The sequence below is a fragment of the Mus caroli genome, unplaced genomic scaffold, assembly GCF_978045245.1.
Source record: "Mus caroli unplaced genomic scaffold, Mus_caroli_1 scaffold_5, whole genome shotgun sequence".
NCBI lineage: Eukaryota > Metazoa > Chordata > Mammalia > Rodentia > Muridae > Mus > Mus caroli.
Window position 1 is genome coordinate 10,887,322 of NW_028227260.1, and position 25,300 is coordinate 10,912,621.

General features: G+C 41.8%; 1 protein-coding gene across 3 annotated transcripts in view; it reads right to left on the reverse strand.

The window, feature by feature from the left end:
• LOC110286769 (Scm polycomb group protein like 2) overlaps positions 1 to 16,791 on the reverse strand; it is a 126,435-nt gene extending 109,644 nt beyond the window's left edge. For all 3 annotated transcript variants that reach the window (XM_085837928.1, XM_085837927.1, XM_085837926.1), the window contains exons 1-2: positions 16,745 to 16,791; positions 5,355 to 5,432 (exon numbers count right to left, since the gene is read on the reverse strand). In XM_085837928.1, coding sequence (XP_085694054.1) covers positions 5,355 to 5,432; positions 16,745 to 16,747 — 81 coding nt within the window. In that variant the 5' untranslated portion in view covers positions 16,748 to 16,791. The remainder of the gene's footprint in view (positions 1 to 5,354; positions 5,433 to 16,744) is intronic.
• Positions 16,792 to 25,300: the final 8,509 nt, after the last annotated feature.

Consider the following 25,300-nt stretch of genomic DNA (forward strand, 5'->3'; position numbering starts at 1 on the left):
GAAACGGCCGAGGAGAGGAAGACTTGCTGGGCCGAATCCCGAGAAACATTCTACTCACTGCCATGGTGAGCAGAGGGGTCCACTGGGCCGAAGCCCACACTTGGAATCAAAGGAGCCGGCCCTCAACTCGGAGAAAGCCCACCAGCCACGGGAGAAAGCCGTTAAGGCTTCAGCGCTTTGGCGCTCGGACCCAACGGCCCAAGCTGCCAATCAGGCAACAGGGATTTCTGGGAACCGGAAGTGAGAAACTTCCTCAGCCAGGCGAGAAAGCCGTTAAGGCTTCAGTGCTTTGGCGCCTCAGCCTCGGACCCAACGGCCCAAGCTGCCAATCAGACAACAGGGATTTCTGGGAACCGGAAGTGAGAAACTTCCTCTACCGCCCCCTACAGGCGGGGCTTAAAAGCAGCCTGTGGCACCAGAAACGGAACCCCGATGCCCATTTGTGGATGCTGGCTCCCCGGCTGCCAAGTACTGCGACACCCATTACCGAGATGTTGGAAACTTAAACACCAACACAGGCTAGACTTTTGCATCCCAGAGGTAGTGGAGGAACTTACATGTAACTGATAAGCAAGCTTTAGTTGTAAAGCACGGAACAGACTTTTAACTTGGATTGAAAAAGAAGGAATTTCCGTATCCCTTCTCTTCTGAGGGTTCTACTACAAACACTCTACTTGCAAAGTAGGCACCAGGAAAAGATTTAACACGGGCGAAGGGGAGAGAAGGGAAGATACTCCAAAAGAAAAACAGACCACTGTGGAGAAGACTGGGAAAAATGAGGTCCATTATTTACAAATGGTTCATGGAGAGAAAGTGGGTGAGAACTTGATAAAGATATGGAAAAGCGTAAGATCAGCCTAGAACAAGGAGAGTTAATATGCGTGGAGCAATGGGGAGAGCGTGGGAATATATGGGGAAGGGTTAAAAAAATGAAGGGATAGGGTCTGGTGGGAAAGACACACAAGAGTAAAAAAAGGTCTGGAAGGTGAATACGTTTTTGAAGACATAAAAAGGATGGACAACAGGGAAAGTATTGTCAAAAGGAGAAATGAAAATGCTTTGAAATTGCACATCTGTCTCTGATGACTGAAAAAGATTTAATCCCAGTATTTTGGAAGCAAAAAATAGAACCATATGAGAGTTTCAGACAATCCTGGCTGGATACAGACCGTGACACAAACAAACAAACAACAAACAAACAAAACCAATGATGAGGATGATGGCGAAGACATCATCTACCAAAACCACCACCATCAAAACAACAAATAAAAAACAATACTGGGAAACTAATGTAGTCTGGAAAGTGAAAACACGTTCAGGAAGATAGAACACGGTCTTGTAAACGGGACAATGGTTTAGAGTGTTTTAAATGGGAAGATAAAAATACATTATTAACAATAGGGGAATGATAAAAGAAGGGACAACGCAGGCACTCAAAGTGGGGAAGTGCAATAAAAAAGGGGAACAAAGACATAACCATTAAAGGGGAAAGGAGGAACATGCTGAGGATATGGAGAAAGAGGGAGAAAGAAGGAGTAAACAGAAAAGGCATGAGAGGAGGTGGCAATGGACAAAAGACAAGGGTGTGGGACAAGGCAATGGTCAAAAGAATAAAGGATAAAGGATAAAAAGGGAAGGAAAGATATTGTGGACGAAAATTGGGCAAGGGAGAAAATCAGAAAGACATTGACTGAAAGTATAAAATCAGGAGAACAATTTAATCACTGCTGCCTAATGGCACCCGCACCCATCACTTTGTAGGCAGCAGCCACCAGGGGAAAAAAAGAAATCCATGAGTTCTGGCCACACAGAACAAAGGATATAACTAAGCAATGAACTGAGGAATGAAGAAACTTAAAGTATCAACATCAATCCATCCATGGATCCATCCATCCATTAATTCATACATCTACCCATCCTCCCATATATCCATCTATCCAACCATGCATGCATCCATCCAATTTTACAGGCTGATACAGGCTGGGTACCCCATATCCAAAAAACATAAATTAGGTTTGAAAATTACAAGGATGGTGCAGACCCATCCTCCTAGGGAGTAGAAACTAGATTCAAGAAGCAAGATAATTGTTGGCCACTCTACTAAGAAGAATAACAAAAGACTGCCTGAAGCAAGAACACATTGCTGAAGCAATTAAAAACCCTAGGCACCAAGGCTGAGTTCAAAACCTAAACGTACATGGTGGGAGGAAATAGCCTCCTATCCTGCAAGTTCTCATATAAACCTGGGAGATACCAAAGGGTTGTTCATGCATGAGTACAGAGTATGTACACTCAAACACACAAGAACAAAACGGAAGGACCTGCAAAAGCACACTCACATGAGACCCACTGGCACACATCTCTCCCGACACACATGAAATGCTGAAGAAAATTACTGAAAGGATGTAGGGTTCGATGAGATTAGCCAACAGAGGATCAAATATTTTGATAATTAGTTACCGGGGAGTAGGATGATTTCAAAGTATTAGAAAATCTGGACTGGTTGGAGTAAGTGTGTCAGCATGGGTGGAGTGGGCTTTGAAGATCCAAAAGCTTATTCCAAGTTCAGAGTATGGATATTATTAAGGAAGACCCTAAAACTTTTAAACAATGTCCTGCCTGCTGGATACCTATGATTGTTCATGCATATTGGCACAACTTGAGCCTTTTGTCTGAGAAACAATATTTGGAAATGAGAATAAATCACTTGCTCCAAAATAGTCAATAAGCAGAAAAGGAGCTATGTTTGGATGGCTCTACACTGCATGGCACATCCATATCACTGAACACATCTTGAATCTGGGAGTGACCTGGAATATATACACAGGGAAGGTACACAAAGAGAAATATGGGGAAATGGTGTTTTAAGAAGAAAGCATGCCAAAGAAATCTACCAACTCACAGCAAATCAGCGACCTAAGCAAAAGCACCAAACTACACTGTATCCCTCAAAGCACCAAACTACACGGTATCCCTCAATGTACCATCAACAACTGGGCAGGTACTGGTTATTTAAAATTGTTGTTCCTCCTATAGGGTTGCAGACCCCTTTTGCTCCTTGGGTGCAAAATTGGATGGATGCATGCATGGTTAGATAGATGGATATGCGGATGGATGGGTGGATTATGAATGAATGGATGTATGGATGTATAGATCTGTTCAGGAGGCACTAACCCTTCCCTAAGTTCTGTGACAAGTTGATGGCTCCTCAAGAAGGCTTTCCTCTTTTTCCCTGGTAAGAAGCTGCCCATGGACCAGCAGATAATCCCCCACCAGCACACAGGCAAGCAACCCAAAAGAAATTCAGTGGGACATTTAGAAAAATCAGAGAAAATGCATCACTGCCTAAAGGGTAACTTCATGGGAAGTGTTTTATGGGTAAAATGGGAATGAGAAAGTCTGTGAAGTTGTGAAGATGGTGAAAACCTATGCTGTAGATGCATGCAACTGTCACAGAATCAAAATGATACCACTAACACCTACTTGCAAAGCACTGACAGCTTAGAAAAACCAACTAGAGATGACAAGACCACACTTCAACAATAATGTTTACATATTCCTTAATGGGAAAATCAGTTCTGGCCTTAGAAGGGATTTTCAGCCTGTGCTATACAGGGAGGGGGCAGCAGTCACTCCTGAATGCAGCTCTGAGGAATTGTTACTCTAGGCCTTTTACCCTCAGGGGCCTATACATGGAAAGCAGGTAAAAGTCAAAATGACAAACCTGTGCAACAATCAAAATCCTCACAACAGGAATTTTATAATCCAAGACTACATATATTCTAGGGATAGTAGGATTCAAATGCTGTCAGTGTAAACAAACTACAGACAGGAGACCAAATATAGATGATTCTGTATAGGATAACACTCCCAGAATTTGTATGAATGCAAGTATCTGAAAGACCATTTTATCTTTCCTTAAAAAAAGACGCCCCAGTATAGGGGAGTGCCAGGGCCAGGAAGAAGAATTGGGTAGTTTAGGGAGCAGGGGGAGAAGGGGACAGTATAGGGGATTTTTGGAGAGAAAATTAGGAAAGGGGATAGCATTTGAACAACGGAGGAGCTAGAGAAAGTACCCAAGGAGCTGAAGGGATCTGCAACCCTATAGGAGGAACAACAATATGAACTAACCAGTACCCCCAGAGCTCGTGAATCTAGCTGCGTATGTAGCATATGTAGAAGATGGCCTAGTCGGCCATCAATGGAAGGAGAGGCCCTTGGTCTTGTAACGATTATATGCCCCAGTAGAGGGGAATGCCAGGGCCAGGCAACAGGAGTGGGTGGGTTGGAGAGCAGGGTGGGGGGAGGGAATAGGGGACTTTCAGGATAGCATTTGAAAAGTAAATGAAGAAAATATCTAATAAAAAAGAAATGTAGCCGGGCGTGGTGGCACAGGCCTTTAATCCCAGCACTCGGGAGGCAGAGGTAGGCGGATTTCTGAGTTAGAGGCCAGCCTGGTCTACAAAGTGAGTGCCAGGACAGCCAGGGCTACACAGAGAAACCCTGTCTCGAAAAACCAAAAAAAAAAAAAAAATGTAAATGAAGAAAAATCTAATAGAAAAAGAAAAGGAAAGGAAGAAGGAAAAGGAAAAGAAAAAAAGAAAAAGGAAAAGGAAAAGAAAAAAAGAAAAAGAAAAAGAAACCACAACCAAAAGGAAAAAACGGCATGATCTAGGGGTTGGTGACACTGGAATGGACTCCAGTTTCTTCAAGGTTCAGGAGAGCACATCACATCTTCCAAACCTATCTAGGGGCAGAACAAGTATGCACCTTACCCAGAAGACTGACAAGAAGGAGCTCCAAAGTTAAAAAGGGAGAAATGTAGAAGAATCTTGATTTTGCTCAGGTACAGTCTTGGGTGTATCTTAGATTACAGACAAGTTGTTAAGGGATAGCTAGGCCTGTCTGGAGCATTCCCAGAGTCCCTGATATATGGGGAAATATTTCCTTTTCTAAAACCAGGTCCATGGTAGAAAAAAAAAAGTAATAACATTTTAAGTGATTTGAGGACCATAACATCAAAAATAAAATGAAATTGGTAAACTGAAAGAGAATCATTTCCCTTGGCCTCTAACTCATCAGAAAACAACATAATCTAAGAACTGAAGCTAATTTCTTATCCTCAGCCCTTTTTTGCTTTTGTTGTTTGTTTGCTTTCTTGCTTGTTTATTTTTTGGTTTGGGGGAATTGTACGGGAACAAAAATAAATCAAAGTCATACTTTGGTTCTGAACAAGTGTGTATCTAATTCTCACAAACCCATCAATATGAAACCCAATTGACCATATTAGTCAATACTGTGTCTATCTGGCATAAGGCTTCTCTTATGCCTCAATATTTGAGGTCCATACTTACCATTTCCCCTGTACTGGGATGTCCCTGTTTAGTAACCTGTTGTCCAAGACCAGAAGTTCCTTCTGCAGTTGCAGGTTCCTGAGAGACAGATGACCAAGAGAGAAGAACTTAGAAAAGACAGGAAAGCTTGGGATAACGGTTGTGTGCATAAGCTGACAGCTGATGCTAAAAAATTTATTAGGAAATTCGGCATCTTATATACAATTTTCTTGAAAGGTAAAATGGGACAGTGTCAGCCAAAGCTAACACACACAAAAATAAAGTCAGGCAGAAATCTATCAAACAAAGATACATACATAAGTGTACCTGGTTTTAGACTAGCAACTAAGCTTGCTCTGCATATATCTATGCCTCAAAGAACATCCAAGACTGGACAAGCACAATGACAGGCTAGAAAGAGATGGAAATAAAACAGAAACATTCACCAAGGCATGCTGGCCCTGAAATTCCTCAATGCAAGGGAACAGCAAGAAGCCCCTAGGGACAAATGTGAAGGAGAAAAACACTTGGGGGTGTCTACCTCCCAAGTCCCATGAAAACAGTAGATGCATCCTTGGATACATATATTTATATATGCATGCAGGTATATGGATGGACAGAGGGAGGGACAGACAGATGGATGGATGGATGGATGGATGATGGGTGGGTGGGTGGGTAGGTGAGTGTCTGAATGTATTCTTATGTATGTGGGTGAGCGTTTATTGGAAGTGTAGATCTGTGAATGTAGATAGGAGTATAGATAGAGATAGAAAAATTGACATAAACACAGATAAATACATAGAGATATAAATAGACAATGAGACAGAGATGGTTAGACAGATAAATAAAGAGATACATTCCTCTGTCCATACAGACATACAAAAACATAGACAGACCATTTTATTTTCCTAGGATGATAATATGACGAAATGGCATATAGTGGTTGCTATAAATGATAGTACTCTTAAAAGCATCTTCTTGTTAATAGAATTTTCCACAGGGCTAAAAGCAAAATGGCTCTGAATATAACCTGGGGCTTAGAAAAACAACTAAAGCTCTCTTTACTCCATTACATATAAATTAAGAGAAAACGTTAAAACATGGGCTACCCAAGTTCCCAGTATTTCCTTGTCCCAGAAATGTGGAAGACTGATGAAGGAGGAATGTTTAAGCCTAGTAATTAAAGTCCTACCTGGGAAACTGAGACCTGCTATCAAGGACACATGAAGGAATCTATTCTTTGAGGCCCACGACTTACTATGATGCTTCATTTTTCTACAGACACTACACATCCTAAATTTAGCTACCTCAAATATTCCCTTGATCTCCTAACAGGTTTTCCACAGTTACTCCAGAACATGGTCAGCCCTGTATTTTACCAAGCCCTAGCTTTTTCTGGAAATATGATGACATCTGTCAGTATAATAAGAAGGATCTCTGCTTTTGTTCTCGAAAGTAACATTCCAATTCCAACTGTACATTCAGCTACAAAACTAACTGATCATAAGACATGAATAACAGTCACAAGCTTTGAGAGCAGGGCATGCAAAATCCTAACACCAACCAGCTATCAGTAACTGTCCACAAAGGACACAGGGACAGGTATCCAGCACAGCAACTTGGGTTTTGGATGAGGAAAAAAGTAAAGTTGTGTCAGAATAAGAAGTCAAACTCGGTAGCAGTTATCATTAGTATAATTCTTCACAACATAACTTGCATGGCAATAGATGCTGAGGAAGGAAGAGCAACATGAATCTAATAAGCCAACTCTGTCAAATTCAGAACATGCAGACAGTACAAACAAATGAAGAGTAGAAAGAAGCACTCAAAAGCACTGTGACTGTCAGAGACATTAAAAACAAGGAGGAGACACAGGCTCAGTAGAAAACTGGTTGCTCCAAAATGAGCACAATTGAGCCTCATCTGAGGAGCTCTCCACACACAGGATGTACAGGGACCACAGGATGAAACCACTAAGCTCTACAATCCCTGGCTTCTAATGACCATCAGGACAGATTCACACATCCATCCAGCTTGTCACAGAGAAACTAGAAAAGCCCTGGGATTCCTATGACATTCCAAGGTTACAGTTTGTCCACAAAGGAAAACACTCTGACTAATACTATTTCTACTGGAAGTTTCTACCCTCAGCAGGTCTGGTACTTTGGTCGGAATAATTCTCAGTTTCAAAGGACTATCTTCCTTGGTCTCACTTATCTTGCAGCATCCCAAAGCATTCTTACTATGCTTCAGTGGGGACAATTTCTCCATCATCTACAAACATCAAACCTTACACACACCCTGGCAAATGCCACCATGATGTGGAAGACTAAAAAAAAAAAAAAAAGTCCCTCCAACCCCCCGCCCCTCGCCAATGGCAAGCACACACCAGGTTCCTATAGAAAAGGGACCAAAACAGAATGCTGCTGATGTGTCAGGGATGCCTTGGCACCCATGCTCAAGAACTATATATACACACATAGCCAGTACCATTTTGTTGAAAGTGCATCTAAGACCCATATAACACATTTGGGATGCCAAAACATATATAAGGAAAGTCAAACAACTGAATGAAAACCTAGTGAGTGATACTCTTCACAGGCTTTCCAGACATGACGGTGGATAACATCATAAGAAAAACACTTGTAAGGAGGATATGTGTATTTCAGAGGGATAAGACCCACCCCCGAAATTCGAGTACTACAAAGCAATGCACACCCATGCTATCTCTCCACTACAAAGGAGGCAGCAGTTGGATCAGGAGTTCAGGACAGCTCAGCACAGATGCTAATCTCAAAGTTTTGCTTACTGTGAAGGGAAAAAGGGAGTCCAGAGTGGGAATGGTAGCAAATTCTGAAATCACAGCATTATAGAGGATGTGGTGAGGGCATAGGGATTCTGACTCCAGCCAAGGAAACAATTAAGACAATAGCACAACCTGTTTTAGCTACAGAGGAATGTGAAGAATGGCCACGGATATTTGCAAAGACTTGATCCAAACCAACAATGTAAAAGCAGGACATCTACTTAGGAATAATTGCAGGTATATCTCTGGCCTCAAAAAACAAAAACAAACAAACAAAAAAAACTATACACAGAAAAATCAAGGGTACAATGCCATGGGGGCTTGGTATCAAACATGGCACACATGTACCATCCTAAAACTTACATTGTAGATTGAAAGAACCATCTCCAGAAAGCTCTCTTTGGAAATCTCTTTGCCTGTCTGAAGTACAAGGGCTTACAGCCCCAGCGACACACATAAAGAGGAAACAGGAAACAAACTCTATACAATTTTTTCTATCTAATTAATTATTCCTGTTTCTATTTCTCTGTCTCTCACTTTGTGATTCTTGTTTCCTGTTTTATCTGCCTCTCTCCTGCTCACTACACGGACCTCTGTGTATGTCTCTTACATACATAACAAACAGTCATGCAGGCATTCAAACATGCAGACTTTCAGTCCAAAGGACACACCCCACACACACACACACACACATACAAACAGTCTGGATATCCAAAACGAAAACAACACATTGGACATTATTAAAGTTGAGCTCTAATGCTCTAATACCACAAGTAATTGCTAAGGGACATAGGTAATTCAAAATTAATAAGATCTAGCACAATCAAGTGCTGAATATATAAGAACATAGATCCAGGGGACTGGTGAGATGGCTCAATGGGTAAGAGCACCCGACTGCTCTTCCGAAGGTCCGGAGTTCAAATCCCAGCAACCACATGGTGGCTCACAACCATCCGTAATGAGATCTGACTCCCTCTTCTGGAGTGTCTGAAGACAGCTACAGTGTACTTACATATAAATAAATAAATCTTAAAAAAAAAAAAAGAACATAGATCCAGAGCAGCATTTATAAATAAAGGCCAGTGGAAACTGACAAACTCAATAACTGAGCCACCAAAGACCATAAATTACAGTCGGGATATACTCCATGCTATATTACCTGTACTCAAAAAAAAAAAAAAAAAAAAACTGTCCAAAATATGGAGGCTTAGGGGACTAATATCCAATATATACAAAGAGCTCAAGAAGCTGAACTCCAGAAATTCAAATAAACCCATTAAAAAATGGGGTACAGAGCTAAACAAAGAATTCTCAACTGAGGAATACCGAATGGCTGAGAAACACCTGAAAAACTGTTCAACATCCTTAATCATCAGAGAAATGCAAATCAAAACAACCTTGAGATTCTAACTCACACCAGTCAGAATGGCTAAGGTCAGAAATTCAGGTAGCAGCAGATGCTGGCAAGGATGTGGAGAAAAAGGAACATTCCTCCATTGCTGCTGGGATTGCAACATGGTACAACCACTCTGGAAGTCAGTCTGGTGGTTCCTCAGAAATTTGGACATAGTACAACCGGAGGATCCCACAATACCTCTCCTGGGCATATACCCAGAAGATGTTCCAACTGGTAATAAGAACACATGGTCCACTATGTTCATAGCAGCCCTATTTATAATAGCCAGAAGCTGGAAACAACCCAGATGTCCCTCAACAGAGGAATGGATACAGAAACTGTGGTACATTTACACAATGGAGTACTACTCAGCTATTAAACACAATGAATTTATAAACTTCTTAGGCAAATGGATGTATCTGGAGGATATCATCCTGAGTGAGATAACCCAATCACAAAAGAAGTCACTTGATATGTACTCATTGATAAGTGGATATTAGCCCAGAATCGTAGAATACCCAAGATACAATTTGCAAAACACAAGAAAATCAAGAAGGAAGACCAACTCATGGATACTTTATTCCTCCCTAGAATAGGGAATAAAATACTCATGGAAGGAGTTACAGAGACAAAGTTTCGAGTTAAGACAAAAGAATGGACCATCCAGAGACTACCCCACCCAGGGGTCCACCCCATAATCAGCCACCAAACGCAGACACTATTACCTATGCCGACAAGATTTTGCTGCAAGGACCCTGATATAGCTGTCTCGTGTGAAGCTATGCCAGTGCCTGGCAAATACAGAAGTGGATGCTCACAATCATCTATAGGATGGAACACAGGACCATAATGGAGGAGGTAGACAAAGTACCCAAGGAGCTGAAGGGGTCTGCAACACTATAGGTGGAACAACAATATGAACTAACCAGTAAACCCGGAGCTCTTGTCTCTAGCTGCATATGTATCAGATGATGACCTAGTCGGGCCATCATTAGGAAGAAAGGCCCCTTGTTCTTACAAACTTTATATGCCCCAGTACAGGGGATTGCGGGGGCCAAGAAGTGGGAGTGAGTGGGTAGGGAAGCAGGGCGGGGGGGGGGGAAGGGTATAGGGAACTTTTGGGATAGCATTTGAAATGTAAATAAAGAAAATATCTAATAAAAATAAATGTTAAAAAATGTTTAAAAAAGAAAACGGAAAAATGTGAAGAAAAGCAGAATTTAGAAAGGAAATAAGTTAGAAAATTGAGAATGATATGGGAAGAGTATTACAAAGCCTGGAAAAGACACAAAAGAAAACCTAAAGGTGCAGGAAAGGAAAAAAATGAGTGGGAAAAACAGAAAAAAAAATAGGGATAGTGAGGGGGAGGAAGGGAGAGCGTGGGCAGGGGAGTGGAACAAAGATGTAAGAGAGAAAAGTTGGGGCAGTAGGAAAGCAAATAAACTTGCCCAGGAGCCTGGGTGAATGATGACACAAGGGGAGGGAAAGGCAAGGGGGGCAGACCTTGGGAGGAGGCAGAGTGTGGGAGAGAACAAAAAGGTGTGAAAACCCTTGTAAAGAGAGGGGAACAAGGAAGGACCATGGAAAGAGGGAAGAAGGGAGGGAAACCACTCCCGATATCTTCCAACAAAAATCAATAATGTTTAAAAATTACTCCAAAGCAGAAGGCTGGTTATAGACATCGCGAGTAAGTAATAAACCAGCACTTGGTTCAGCATCCCACCACCAGAACCCCTGGGGTTCAGGCAGAAGTCAAGGAACTAGAAGGTTCCAGAAGCCCTCGAGGGCCATCATTGAAGGGGGAGGAGGAAACGGCCAAGGAGAGGAAGACTTGCTGGGCCAAATCCCGAGAAACATTCTACTCACTGCCATGGTGAGCAGAGGGGTCCACTGGGCCGAAGCCCACACTTGGAATCGAAGGAGCCGGCCCTCAACTCGGAGAAAGCCCACCAGCCACGGGAGAAAGCCGTTAAGGCTTCAGCGCTTTGGCGCCTCAGCCTCGGACCCAACGGCCCAAGCTGCCAATCAGGCAACAGGGATTTCTGGGAACCGGAAGTGAGAAACTTCCTCAGCCAGGCGAGAAAGCCGTTAAGGCTTCAGTGCTTTGGCGCCTCAGCCTCGGACCCAACGGCCCAAGCTGCCAATCAGACAACAGGGATTTCTGGGAACCGGAAGTGAGAAACTTCCTCTACCGCCCCCTACAGGCGGGGCTTAAAAGCAGCCTGTGGCACCAGAAACGGAACCCCGATGCCCATTTGTGGATGCTGGCTCCCGGCTGCCAAGTACTGCGACACCCATTACCAAGATGTTGGAAACTTAAACACCAACACAGGCTAGACTTTTGCAACCCAGAGGTAGTGGAGGAACTTACATGTAACTGATAAGCAAGCTTTAGTTGTAAAGCACGGAACAGACTTTTAAATTGGATTGAACAAGAAGGAATTTCCGTATCCCTTCTCTTCTGAGGGTTCTACTACAAACACTCTACTTGCAAAGTAGGCACCAGGAAAAGATTTAACACGGGCGAAGGGGAGAGAAGGGAAGATGCTGGAAAAGAAAAACAGATCACTGTGGAGAAGACTGGAAAAAACGAGGTCCTTTATTTACAAATGGTTCATGGAGAGAAAGTGGGTGAGAACTTGATAAAGATATGGAAAAGCGTAAGATCAGCCTAGAACAAGGAGAGTTAATATGCGTGGAGCAATGGGGAGAGCGTGAGAATATATGGGGAAGGGTTAAAAAAATGAAGGGATAGGGTCTGGTGGGAAAGACACACAAGAGTAAAAAAAAGGTCTGGAAGGTGAATACGTTTTTGAAGACATAAAAAGGATGGACAACAGGGAAAGTATTGTCAAAAGGAGAAATGAAAATGCTTTGAAATTGCACATCTGTCTCTGATAACTGAAAAAGATTCAATCCCAGTATTTTGAAAGCAAAAAATAGAACCATATGAGAGTATCAGACAATACTGGCTGGATAAAGACCATGGCACAAACAAACAAACATACATACAAAAAAACAAACAAACAACAACAAAAAAAAAAACCAATGATGAGGATGATGGCAAAGACATCATCTACCAAAACCACCACCATCAAAACAACAAATAAAAACAATACTGGGAAACTAATGTAGTCTGGAAGTGAAAACACGTTCAGGAAGATAGAACACGGTCTATAATGTAAATGGGACAATGGTTTAGAGTGTTTTAAATGGGAAGATAAAAATACATTATTAACAATGGGGGAATGATAAAAGAAGGGACAACGCAGGCACTCAAAGTGGGGAAGTGCAATAAAAAAGGGGAACAAAGACATAACCATTAAAGGGGAAAGGAGGAACATGCTGAGGATATGGAGAAAGAGGGAGAAAGAAGGAGTAAACAGAAAAGGCACGAGAGGAGGTGGCAATGGACAAAAGACAAGAGTGTGGGACAAGGCAATGGTCAAAAAAATAAAGGATAAAGGATAAAAAGGGAAGGAAAGATATTGTGGATGAAAATTGGGCAAGGGAGAAAATCAGAAAGACATTGACTGAAAGTATAAAATCAGGAGAACAATTTAATCACTGCTGCCTAATGGCACCCGCACCCATCACTTTGTAGGCAGCAGCCACCAGGGGAAAAAAAGAAATCCATGAGTTCTGGCCACACAGAACAAAGGATATAACTAAGCAATGAACTGAGGAATGAAGAAACAAAGTATCAACATCAATCCATCCATGGATCCATCCATCCATTAATTCATACATCTACCCATCCTCCCATATATCCATCTATCCAACCATGCATGCATCCATCCAATTTTATAGGCTGATACAGGCTGGGTACCCCATATCCAAAAAACATAAATTAGGTTTGAAAATTACAAGGATGGTGCAGACCCTTCCTCCTAGGGAGTAGAAACTAGATTCAAGAAGCAAGATAATTGTTGGCCCCTCTACTAAGAAGAATAACAAAAGACTGCCTGAAGCAAGAACACATTGCTGAAGCAATTAAAAACCCTAGGCACCAAGGCTGAGTTCAAAACCTAAACGTACATGGTGGGAGGAAATAGCCTCCTATCCTGCAAGTTCTCATATAAACCTGGGAGATACCAAAGGGTTGTTCATGCATGAGTACAGAGTATGTACACTCAAACACACAAGAACAAAACGGAAGGACCTGCAAAAGCACACTCACATGAGACCCACTGGCACACATCTCTCCCGACACACATGAAATGCTGAAGAAAATTACTGAAAGGATGTAGGGTTCGATGAGATTGGCCAACAGAGGATCAAATATTTTGATAATTAGTTACCGGGGAGTAGGATGATTTCAAAGTATTAGAAAATCTGGACTGGTTGGAGTAAGTGTGTCAGCATGGGTGGAGTGGGCTTTGAAGATCCAAAAGCTTATTCCAAGTTCAGAGTATGGATATTATTAAGGAAGACCCTAAAACTTTTAAACAATGTCCTGCCTGCTGGATACCTATGATTGTTCATGCATATTGGCACAACTTGAGCCTTTTGTCTGAGAAACAATATTTGGAAATGAGAATAAATCACATGCTCCAAAATAGTCAATAAGCAGAAAAGGAGCTATGTTTGGATGGCTGTACACTGCATGGCACATCCATATCACTGAACACATCTTGAATCTGGGAGTGACCTGGAATATATACACAGGGAAGGTACACAAAGAGAAATATGGGGAAACGGTTTTTTTAAAAGAAAGCATGCCAAAGACATCTACCAACTCACAGCAAATCAGCGACCTAAGCAAAAGCACCAAACTACACTGTATCCCTCAAAGCACCAAACTACACGGTATCCCTCAATGTACCATCAACAACTGGGCAGGTACTGGTTATTTAAAATTGTTGTTCCTCCTATAGGTGTGCAGAACCCTTTAGCTCCTTGGGTGCAAAATTGGATGGATGCATGCATGGTTAGATAGATGGATATGCGGATGGATGGGTGGATTATGAATGAATGGATGTATGGATGTATAGATCTGTTCAGGAGGCACTAACCCTTCCCTAAGTTCTGTGACAAGTTGATGGCTCCTCATGAAGGCTTTCCTCTTTTTCCCTGGTAAGAAGCTGCCCATGGACCAGCAGATAATCCCCCACCAGCACACAGGCAAGCAACCCAAAAGAAATTCAGTGGGACATTTAGAAAAATCAGAGAAAATGCATCACTGCCTAAAGGGTAACTTCATGGGAAGTGTTTTATGGGTAAAATGGGAATGAGAAAGTCTGTGAAGTTGTGAAGATGGTGAAAACCTATGCTGTAGATGCATGCAACTGTCACAGAATCAAAATGATACCACTAACACCTACTTGCAAAGCACTGACAGCTTAGAAAAACCAACTAGAGATGACAAGACCACACTTCAACAATAATGTTTACATATTCCTCAATGGGAAAATCAGTTCTGGCCTTAGAAGGGATTTTCAGCCTGTGCTATACAGGGAGGGGGCAGCAGTCACTCCTGAATGCAGCTCTGAGGAATTGTTACTCTAGGCCTTTTACCCTCAGGGGCCTATACATGGAAAGCAGGTAAAAGTCAAAATGACAAACCTGTGCAACAATCAAAATCCTCACAACAGGAATTTTATAATCCAAGACTACATATATTCTAGGGATAGTAGGATTCAAATGCTGTCAGTGTAAACAAACTACAGACAGGAGACCAAATATAGATGATTCAGTATAGGATAACACTCCCAGAATTTGTATGAATGCAAGTATCTGAAAGACCATTTTATCTTTCCTTAAAAAAAGACGCCCCAGTATAGGGGAGTGCCAGCGCCAGGAAGAAGAATTGGGTAGTTTAGGGAGCAGGGGGAGAAGGGGACACTATAGGGGTTTTTTGGAGAGAAAATTAGGAAAGGGGATAGCATTTGAACAACGGAGGAGCTAGAGAAAGTACCCAAGGAGCTGAAGGGATCTGCAACCCTATAGGAGGAACAACAATATGAACTAACCAGTACCCCCAGAGCTCGTGTCTCTAGCTGCTTATGTAGCATATGTAGAAGATGGCCTAGTAGGCCATCAATGGAAGGAGAGGCCCTTGGTCTTGTAACGATTATATGCCCCAGTAGAGGGGAATGCCAGGGCCAGGCAGCAGGAGTGGGTGGGTTGGAGAGCAGGGTGGGGGGAGGGAATAGGGGACTTTCAGGATAGCATTTGAAAAGTAAATGAAGAAAATATCTAATAAAAAAGAAATGTAGCCGGGCGTGGTGGCACAGGCCATTAATCCCAGCACTCGGGAGGCAGAGGCAGGCGGATTTCTGAGTTCGAGGCCAGCCTGGTCTACAAAGTGAGTGCCAGGACAGCCAGGGCTACACAGAGAAACCCTGTCTCGAAAAACCAAAAAAAAAAAAAAAAAAAAAAGAAATGTAAATGAAGAAAAATCTAATAGAAAAAGAAAAGAAAAGGAAAGGAAGAAGGAAAAGGAAAAGAAAAAAAGAAAAAGGAAAAGGAAAAGAAAAAAAGAAAAAGAAAAAGAAACCACAACCAAAAGGAAAAAACGGCATGATCTAGGGGTTGGTGACACTGGAATGGACTCCAGTTTCTTCAAGGTTCAGGAGAGCACATCACATCTTCCAAACCTATCTAGGGGCAGAACAAGTATGCACCTTACCCAGAAGACTGACAAGAAGGAGCTCCAAAGTTAAAAAGGGAGAAATGTAGAAGAATCTTGATTTTGCTCAGGTACAGTCTTGGGTGTATCTTAGATTACAGACAAGTTGTTAAGGGATAGCTAGGCCTGTCTGGAGCATTCCCAGAGTCCCTGATATATGGGGAAATATTTCCTTTTCTAAAACCAGGTCCATGATGGAAAAAAAAGTAATAACATTTTATGTGATTTGAGGACCATAACATCAAAAATAAAATGAAATTGGTAAACTGAAAGAGAATCATTTCCCTTGGCCTCTAACTCATCAGAAAACAACATAATCTAAGAACTGAAGCTAATTTCTTATCCTCAGCCCTTTTTTGCTTTTGTTGTTTGTTTGCTTTCTTGCTTGTTTATTTTTTGGTTTGGGGGAATTGTACGGGAACAAAAATAAATCAAAGTCATACTTTGGTTCTGAACAAGTGTGTATCTAATTCTCACAAACCCATCAATATGAAACCCAATTGACCATATTAGTCAATACTGTTTCTATCTGGCATAAGGCTTCTCTAATGCCTCAATATTTGAGGTCCATACTTAACCATTTCCCCTGTACTGGGATGTCCCTGTTTAGTAACCTGTTGTCCAAGACCAGAAGTTCCTCCTGCAGTTGCAGGTTCCTGAGAGACAGATGACCAAGAGAGAAGAAGTTAGAGAAGACAGGAAAGCTTGGGATAACGGTTGTGTGCATAAGCTGTCAGCTGATGCTAAAAAATTTATTAGGAAATTCGGCATCTTATACACAGTGTTCTTGAAAGGTAAAATGGGACAGTGTCAGCCAAAGCTAACACACACAAAAATAAAGTCAGGCAGAAATCTATCAAACAAAGATACATACAAAAGTGTACCTGGTTTTAGACTAGCAACTAAGCTTGCTCTGCATATATCTATGCCTCAAAGAACATCCAAGACTGGACAAGCACAATGACAGGCTAGAAAGAGATGGAAATAAAACAGAAACATTCACCAAGGCATGCTGGCCCTGAAATTCCTCAATGCAAGGGAACAGCAAGAAGCCCCTAGGGACAAATGTGAAGGAGAAAAACACTTGGGGGTGTCTACCTCCCAAGTCCCATGAAAAGAGTAGATGCATCCTTTGATATATATATTTATATATGCATGCAGGTATATGGATGAACAGAGGGAGGGACAGACAGATGGATGGATGGATGGATGGATGGATGGATGGATGGATGATGGGTGGGTGGGTGGGTGGGTAGTTGAGTGTCTGAATGTATTCTTATGTATGTGGGTGAGCGTTTATTGGAAGTGTAGATCTGTGAATGTAGATAGGAGTATAGATAGAGATAGACAGAAAAATTGACATAAACACAGATAAATACATAGAGATATAAATAGACAATGAGACAGAGATGGTTAGACAGATAAATAAAGAGATACATTCCTCTGTCCATACAGACATACAAAAACATAGACAGACCATTTTATTTTCCTAGGATGATAATATGACGAAATGGCATATAGTGGTTGCTATAAATGATAGTACTCTTAAAAGCATCTTCTTGTTAATAGAATTTTCCACAGGGCTAAAAGCAAAATGGCTCTGAATATAACCTGGGGCTTAGAAAAACAACTAAAGCTCTCTTTACTCCATTACATATAAATTAAGAGAAAACGTTAAAACATGGGCTACCCAAGTTCCCAGTATTTCCTTGTCCCAGAAATGTGGAAGACTGATGAAGGAGGAATGTTTAAGCCTAGTAATTAAAGTCCTACCTGGGAAACTGAGACCTGCTATCAAGGACACATGAAGGAATCTATTCTTTGAGGCCCACGATTTACTATGATGCTTCATTTTTCTACAGACACTACACATCCTAAATTCAGCTACCTCAAATATTCCCTTGATCTCCTAACAGGTTTTCCACAGTTACTCCAGAACATGGTCAGCCCTATATTTTACCAAGCCCTAGCTTTTTCTGGAAATATGATGACATCTGTCAGTATAATAAGAAGGATCTCTGCTTTTGTTTTCAAAAGTAACATTCCAATTCCAACTGTACATTCAGCTACAAAACTAACTGATCATAAGACATGAATAACAGTCACAAGCTTTGAGAGCAGGGCATGCAAAATCCTACCACCAACCAGCTATCAGTAACTGATAGGCTGGTCCACAAAGGACAAAGGGACAGATATCCAGCACAGCAACTTGGGTTTTGGATGAGGAAAAAAGTAGAGTTGTGTCAGAATAAGAAGTCAAACTCGGTAGCAGTTATCATTTGTATAATTCTTCACAACATAACTTGCATGGCAATAGATGCTGAGGAAGGAAGAGCAACATGAATCTAATAAACCAACTCTGTCAAATTCAGAACATGCAGACAGTACAAACCAATGACGAGTAGAAAGAAGCACTCAAAAGCACTGTGACTGTCAGAGACATTAAAAACAAGGAGGAGACACAGGCTCAGTAGAAAACTGGTTGCTCCAAAATGAGCACAATTGAGCCTCATCTGAGGCGCTCTCCAAGGACAGGATGTACAGGGACCACAGGATGAAGCCACTAAGCTCTACAATCCCTGGCTTCTAATGAACAGCAGGACAGATTCACACATCCATCCAGCTTGTCACAGAGAAACTGGAAAAGCTTTGGGATTCCTATGACATTCCAAGGTTACAGTTTGTCCACAAAGGAAAACACTCTGACTAATACTATTTCTACTGGAAGCTTCTACCCTCAGCAGGTCTGGTACTTTGGGCGGAATAATTCTCAGTTCCAAAGAACTGTTTTCCTTGGTCTCACTTATCTTGCAGCCTCCCAAAGCATTCTTACTATTCATCAGTGGAGACAACTACATTATCTGCTTATAACCAAAATGCATGCACACTGGCAAACACCACCATTATATGGAGGTTTCATAATAAATATTTAATAGTTGTTATTCCCTAAAAGGCAAGCACAGATGGGATTCCTATAAGAAAGGTTCCAAAGCAGAATACAGCTGGGAGTCAGGAAGCCTGCGGTGCCTATGCTCAGAAAATACTTACACACATACAGCAAATATTATATTTGTGATGACTAATCACATACCCATAACTAAAATACATAAGCAATGCCAAATAACTACATCAGAAAATTCAAACAATTCAATAAAAAAACCTAACCTGTGATACTCCTCACAGGCTATCCAGACAAGGGGACAGATAACAGCACAAGAAACAACTTATAAGCAGAGTATGAACAGTGCAGGGTGATGAGGCTCACATATGAAATTCTAGTACTACAAAGGAAGGCACACCCATGCAAACCCTCTACTACAAAGGGGGCAGCAGTTGAATCAGGAGCTCAGGACAGATCAGCACAGATGTTAATCTCACAGTTATGCTCCCAGTGAAAAACAAGAAATGTCCAGATTGGTCATGGTGGTATACTCTGAAATCACAGCATTTGAGGCGCTGTGGAGAGGGCATGTGGACCCTCACTGCAGGCAAGGAAACAGTTAAGACAATGCCACTACCTGTTTTAGCTACAGGGCAATTTGATTCATGGACATGGACATTAAGCAAGACTTTTTTTAAAATAACAATGTAAAAACTGGACATCCACGCTGAAATAAATGCAGGGGTATCTATGCACCTGGGAAACCCACAAACACGCACCAAAATCAAGGAGACAACACCAATAAGTGGCTTGGTTCCAAACATGGCAAACATTTTCAATCCAAAAACCAGCAGGGCACATTGAAAGAGTCAAATCCAGAAAGCTCAGATAGCTCTCTTTGAAAATCTCTATACCTGTCTGAAGCACAAGGGCTACTGGGCCCAGGAACACACTTAAAAAGGGGAAACATGAAACAAACTCTACTCCAGTCTTTCTGTGTAACTATCTCCTTCCTTCCCTCTATGTGTCTCTGCTTCAGCTCTGTTTCTGTCTCTGTCTCTGTCTGTCTGACTCTCTCTCTCTTTCTCACTCTCTTTCGCTCTCTCTCTCTCTAACTCACACCATCTCTCTCTCTCTAACTCTGTCTGTGTGTTTGTGTGTGTGTGATTGTACATGTGTTCTGTTGTGTTGTGTGCAAACCTGAGTATCTCTTACACTTGCTACAAAGAAGCAGGGTGGCTGTCAATCAACCAGACATGGAAGCAAAAGGACAAGGATGGGAATTCCCTCCCCCCTCACACACACACACACACACACAAAGAGACAAAGAGAGAGACAGGCAGACACTGAGACTTACTTTAACCAAAATTCAAATAAGACATTGGATGCTACTGAAGACAGACTTCAATTAAATACCAAACTCGAATGCTATCAGATAACTATGATTCAAAAGTCATAAAATCTAGTACAAGTAAGAAATGATCATAAAAACATAGATCCAAAGAAACATTTAAAGAAAGTTTGCACTGGAAACTGACTATCAACACCTGATCAGTCCACGATCATAAATAGCAATAGGAACATACCCTTATATAAACTACCTATGCTCCAAAAAGATACCCATACATAAAATATTGGAGACCTAGAATTGGGAACTAACGTCTAAAAATGCAGGATCGAAAGGAAACAATATAGGAAAGAGAGAAAGATGGAGAAGTGTATTACAAATCCTCGAAAAAATACAGGAGAAAAACTAAAGAGACAGGGAAGGAAAAAACGAGATGAGAAAGACAGAACAAAATAGGGATAGTGAAGGGGAGAAGTGGAACAGAGGCAGGAGGGAAGCAAGGAAGGTAAGGTGGAGCAGTAGGAAAGCAAATAAACTTCCCCAGGAGCCTGGGTGAATGATGACACAAGGGGAGGGAAAGGCAAGGGGGGCAGAGTGTGGGAGAGAACAAAAAGGTGTGAAAACCCTTGTAAAGAGAGGGGAACAAGGAAGGACCATGGACAGGGGGAAGAGGGGAGGGAAACCACTCCCGATATCTTCCAACAAAAATCAATAATGTTTAAAAATTACTCCAAACCAGAAGGCTGGTTATAGACATCGCGAGTAAGTAATAAACCAGCACTTGGTTCAGCATCCCACCACCAGAACCCCTGGGGTTCAGGGAGAAGTCAAAGAACTAGAAGGTTCCAGAAGCCCTCGAGGGCCATCATTGAAGGGGGAGGAGGAAACGGCCGAGGAGAGGAGGACTTGCTGGGCCGAATCCCGAGAAACATTCTACTCACTGCCATGGTGAGCAGAGGGGTCCACTGGGCCGAAGCCCACACTTGGAATCGAAGGAGCCGGCCCTCAACTCGGAGAAAGCCCACCAGCCACGGGAGAAAGCCGTTAAGGCTTCAGTGCTTTGGCGCCTCAGCCTCGGACCCAACGGCCCAAGCTGCCAATCAGGCAACAGGGATTTCTGGGAACCGGAAGTGAGAAACTTCCTCAGCCAGGCGAGAAAGCCGTTAAGGCTTCAGTGCTTTGGCGCCTCAGCCTCGGACCCAACGGCCCAAGCTGCCAATCAGACAACAGGGATTTCTGGGAGCCGGAAGTGAGCAACTTCCTCTACCGCCCCCTACAGGCGGGGCTTAAAAGCAGCCTGTGGCACCAGAAAAGGAACCCCGATGCCCATTTGTGGATGCTGGCTCCCGGCTGCCAAGTACTGCGACACCCATTACCGAGATGTTGGAAACTTAAACACCAACACAGGCTAGACTTTTGCATCCCAGAGGTAGTGGAGGAACTTACATGTAACTGATAAGCAAGCTTTAGTTGTAAAGCACGGAACAGACTTTTAACTTGGATTGAACAAGAAGGAATTTCCGTATCCCTTCTCTTCTGAGGGTTCTACTACAAACACTCTACTTGCAAAGTAGGCACCAGGAAAAGATTTAACACGGGCGAAGGGGAGAGAAGGGAAGATGCTGGAAAAGAAAAACCGATCACTGTGGAGAAGACTGGAAAAAACAAGGTCCTTTATTTACAAATGGTTCATGGAGAGAAAGTGGGTGAGAACTTGATAAAGATATGGAAAAGCATAAGATCAGCCTAGAAGGAGGACAGGGAACAGGCTTGGAGCAATGGGGAGAGTGTTAGAATGTGTGAAAATTTAGAGAATGGCTGAAACGGGGTAAAATATGAAGAGATAGGGTCTGGTGGAGAAAGCACACTAAAGGAAGAAAAGGGTTTTGAAGAGGAATAAGTTTCAGAAGACAGGGAAGAAAACAGGGAAAAGATTGTGAAAGGAACATGTATAAATGCTTTGAAACTATACATCTGGACTTCATGTACATCTGGCCTTGATGACTGATCAAGATTTAACAGCAATACTCCTGAAGCAAAACAGAGCCATCTGAGTTCTACACAAGCCTAGTTATATACAGACCCTGTCTCAAGAAACAACTGTGATATGGATAGTGGCAATGCTATCATATACCACCATAATTACGACCGGCACTACTACTGGCACTACCACCAAAAACAACAACAACAATACTAGCACCAACAACACTAGCACCACCATCAACATCACCACCACCAATAAGAAAACAACAACAAAAAAAAAATAAAATAGTGGAAAACTAATGGAGGCTGGAAGGACAAAATAAGTTAGGAAGCTGGAAAGTGGGAAGAAAGTAAAACTGTCTTGTTAATAGGACAGTGGTTTATGGTGTTTAAATGGGAAGATAAAAATACAGTAACAATGGGGGGAAAGGATAAAGGCAGAAGGGACATGGGCATGCACTCAAAGTAGGGAAGAGAAAAGGGGAAATGGGGACAAAGACATAAGCCTTAAAGGGGAAAGAATTAATAGGCTGAGTGTATGAGGAAAGAGGGAGAAAGAAGAAATAAACAGAAGAGTCAGGAGAGGAATTAGCACAGATCAAAATACGCAGGTGTGAGACAAGGCAATTGCCCCCCCCCCAAAAAAAAGGACAATAGGGGGATGAAATATAGAAAGAGAAGGAAAGATATTGTGGAGGAGAATAGGGGAAGGCAGGAAACCAGAAAGATATTGAAAGTACAAAATCAGATGAAAATGGAACCACTGTGGCCCAATGCCACCCAGATCTTGGGAGGTAGCAGCCAGCAGGGATAAGGAGAAAATCCATGAGTTCTGGTATCACTGAACAACGGATCTAATTAAGGAATGGACAGAAGAATAAAATAAACTAACAATATTGATCCATTCATCCATCCACTCAATTCATCCTTCCAGCCTTCTCTGTACAGGCAGATACAGGCTGAGTATTCCATATCTGAAAAACATAAATACAGGCAGACCAATCCTCCTTAGACTGAGTAACAGAAAGTAAGAAGAAAGATAATTGTAGACCACTCTAATAAAAATAACAAAATGGCCTTCCCATTTCTATCTGCGCCTCAGAGCTGGCCCTTTGCCATAGCAGTCCGTACCCAAGTACTTCCAGGAGAGAACTGGTCTCCCAGGAGATCTGACACATCTATGAGCACAAGTAAGACCACCATTTCTGCTCCAAGGGACCTGCCCAGAGCCCTCAGGACACAGGAACAGAGGAGCAACCTGGAAAAGGATTCTTCTGGTTTCCATCTGCTCCCTGTGTTGATGCTGTGCCACATCTCTCTATACCCAAATACCTCCCAGAGAGAACTAGTCTCCCAAGAGTGCTGACACACAGGCTTACAGGAGGGACAAGCCACAGTCAGAGACAAGTCAAGACCAGTTAACACCAGAGATAACCAAATGGACAAAGGTATGGGCAATAACATAAGCAACAGAAACCAAGGCTACTTGGCATCATCAGAACGCAGTTCTCCCACCACAAAAAGCCCTGAATACCCCAACACACTGGAAAAGCAAGACTCTAATTTAAAATCACATCTCATGATGATGATAGAGGACTTAAACAAGGACATAAGTAAATCCCTTACAGTAGAGCAGAGGTAAACAGCTACAAGCCCTTAAAGAGGAAACATAAAAATCCCTTTAAAAATTACAGGAAACCACAACCAAACAGGTGAAAGAATTGAGCAAAACCATCCAGGATCTAAAACTGGAAATAGAAACAATAAAGAAATCACAAAGGAGAGACAACACTGAAGATAGAAAATCTAGGAAAGAGATCAGAGTAATAGATACAAGCATCACCAACAGAATACAAGAGATAGAAGAGAGAATCTCGTGTGTAGAAGATACCATAAAAAACATTAATACAACAGTCTAAAAAAATGCAAAATGCAAAAAGCTCCTAACCTAAAATATCCAGGAAATCCAGGACACAATGAGAAGACCAAACCTAAGGAAAATAGGTTTAGAAGAGAGCCAAGATTCCCAACTTAAAGGGCCAGTAAATATCTTTAACCAAATTATAGAAGAAAAACTTCCTTATCCTAAAGAAAGACATGCCCATAAACATACAAGAAGGCTACAGAACTCCAAATATTCTTGGCCAGAAAAGAAATTCCTGCAGTCACATAATAGTCATATAATTGTCCAAACACAAAATGTACAAAACAAAGAATATTAAAAGCAGTAAGGGGAAAGGTTAAGTAACACATAGACTATGAAAGCTAAAAGATTCTGAACAGATGTCATATAGTCCCTAAGAACACAAATGCCAGCCCAGGCTACTATACCCACACCCACCAAAGCTCTCAATTACCATAAATGGAAAAACTAAGATATTTCATTAAAAAAACAAAAACAAAAAAATTACACAATATATTTTCACAAATCTAGCCCTACAAAGGATAATGAATAACAAAAACTCCAACATAAGGAGGGGAACTATACCCTAGACAAAGCAAGAAAATAATCTTCATTCAACAAACTCAAAAGAAGATAGCCATAGAAACATAATTCCACCTCTAACAACAAAAATAAGAGGTAGCAACAATCACTATTCCTTGGTATCTCATAATATCAATGGACTCAATTCCCCTATAAAAAGACAGAGGCTAACAGACTGGATACATAAAGAGGACCCAGCATTTTGCTGCATACAAGAAATGCACCTCAGTGACAAAGACAGACACTACCTCAGAGTAAAAGGCTAGAAAATTTTTTCCAAGTAAATGGTCTCAAGAAACAACCTGGAGTAGCCAATCTAATATCGAATAAAATCGTCTTTCACGAAATGTTTTTTAAAAGGATAAGGACACTTCATACTCATGAAAGGAAAAAAAAATCTGCCAAGATGAACTCTCAATTTTGAGAGGCAAAAGACA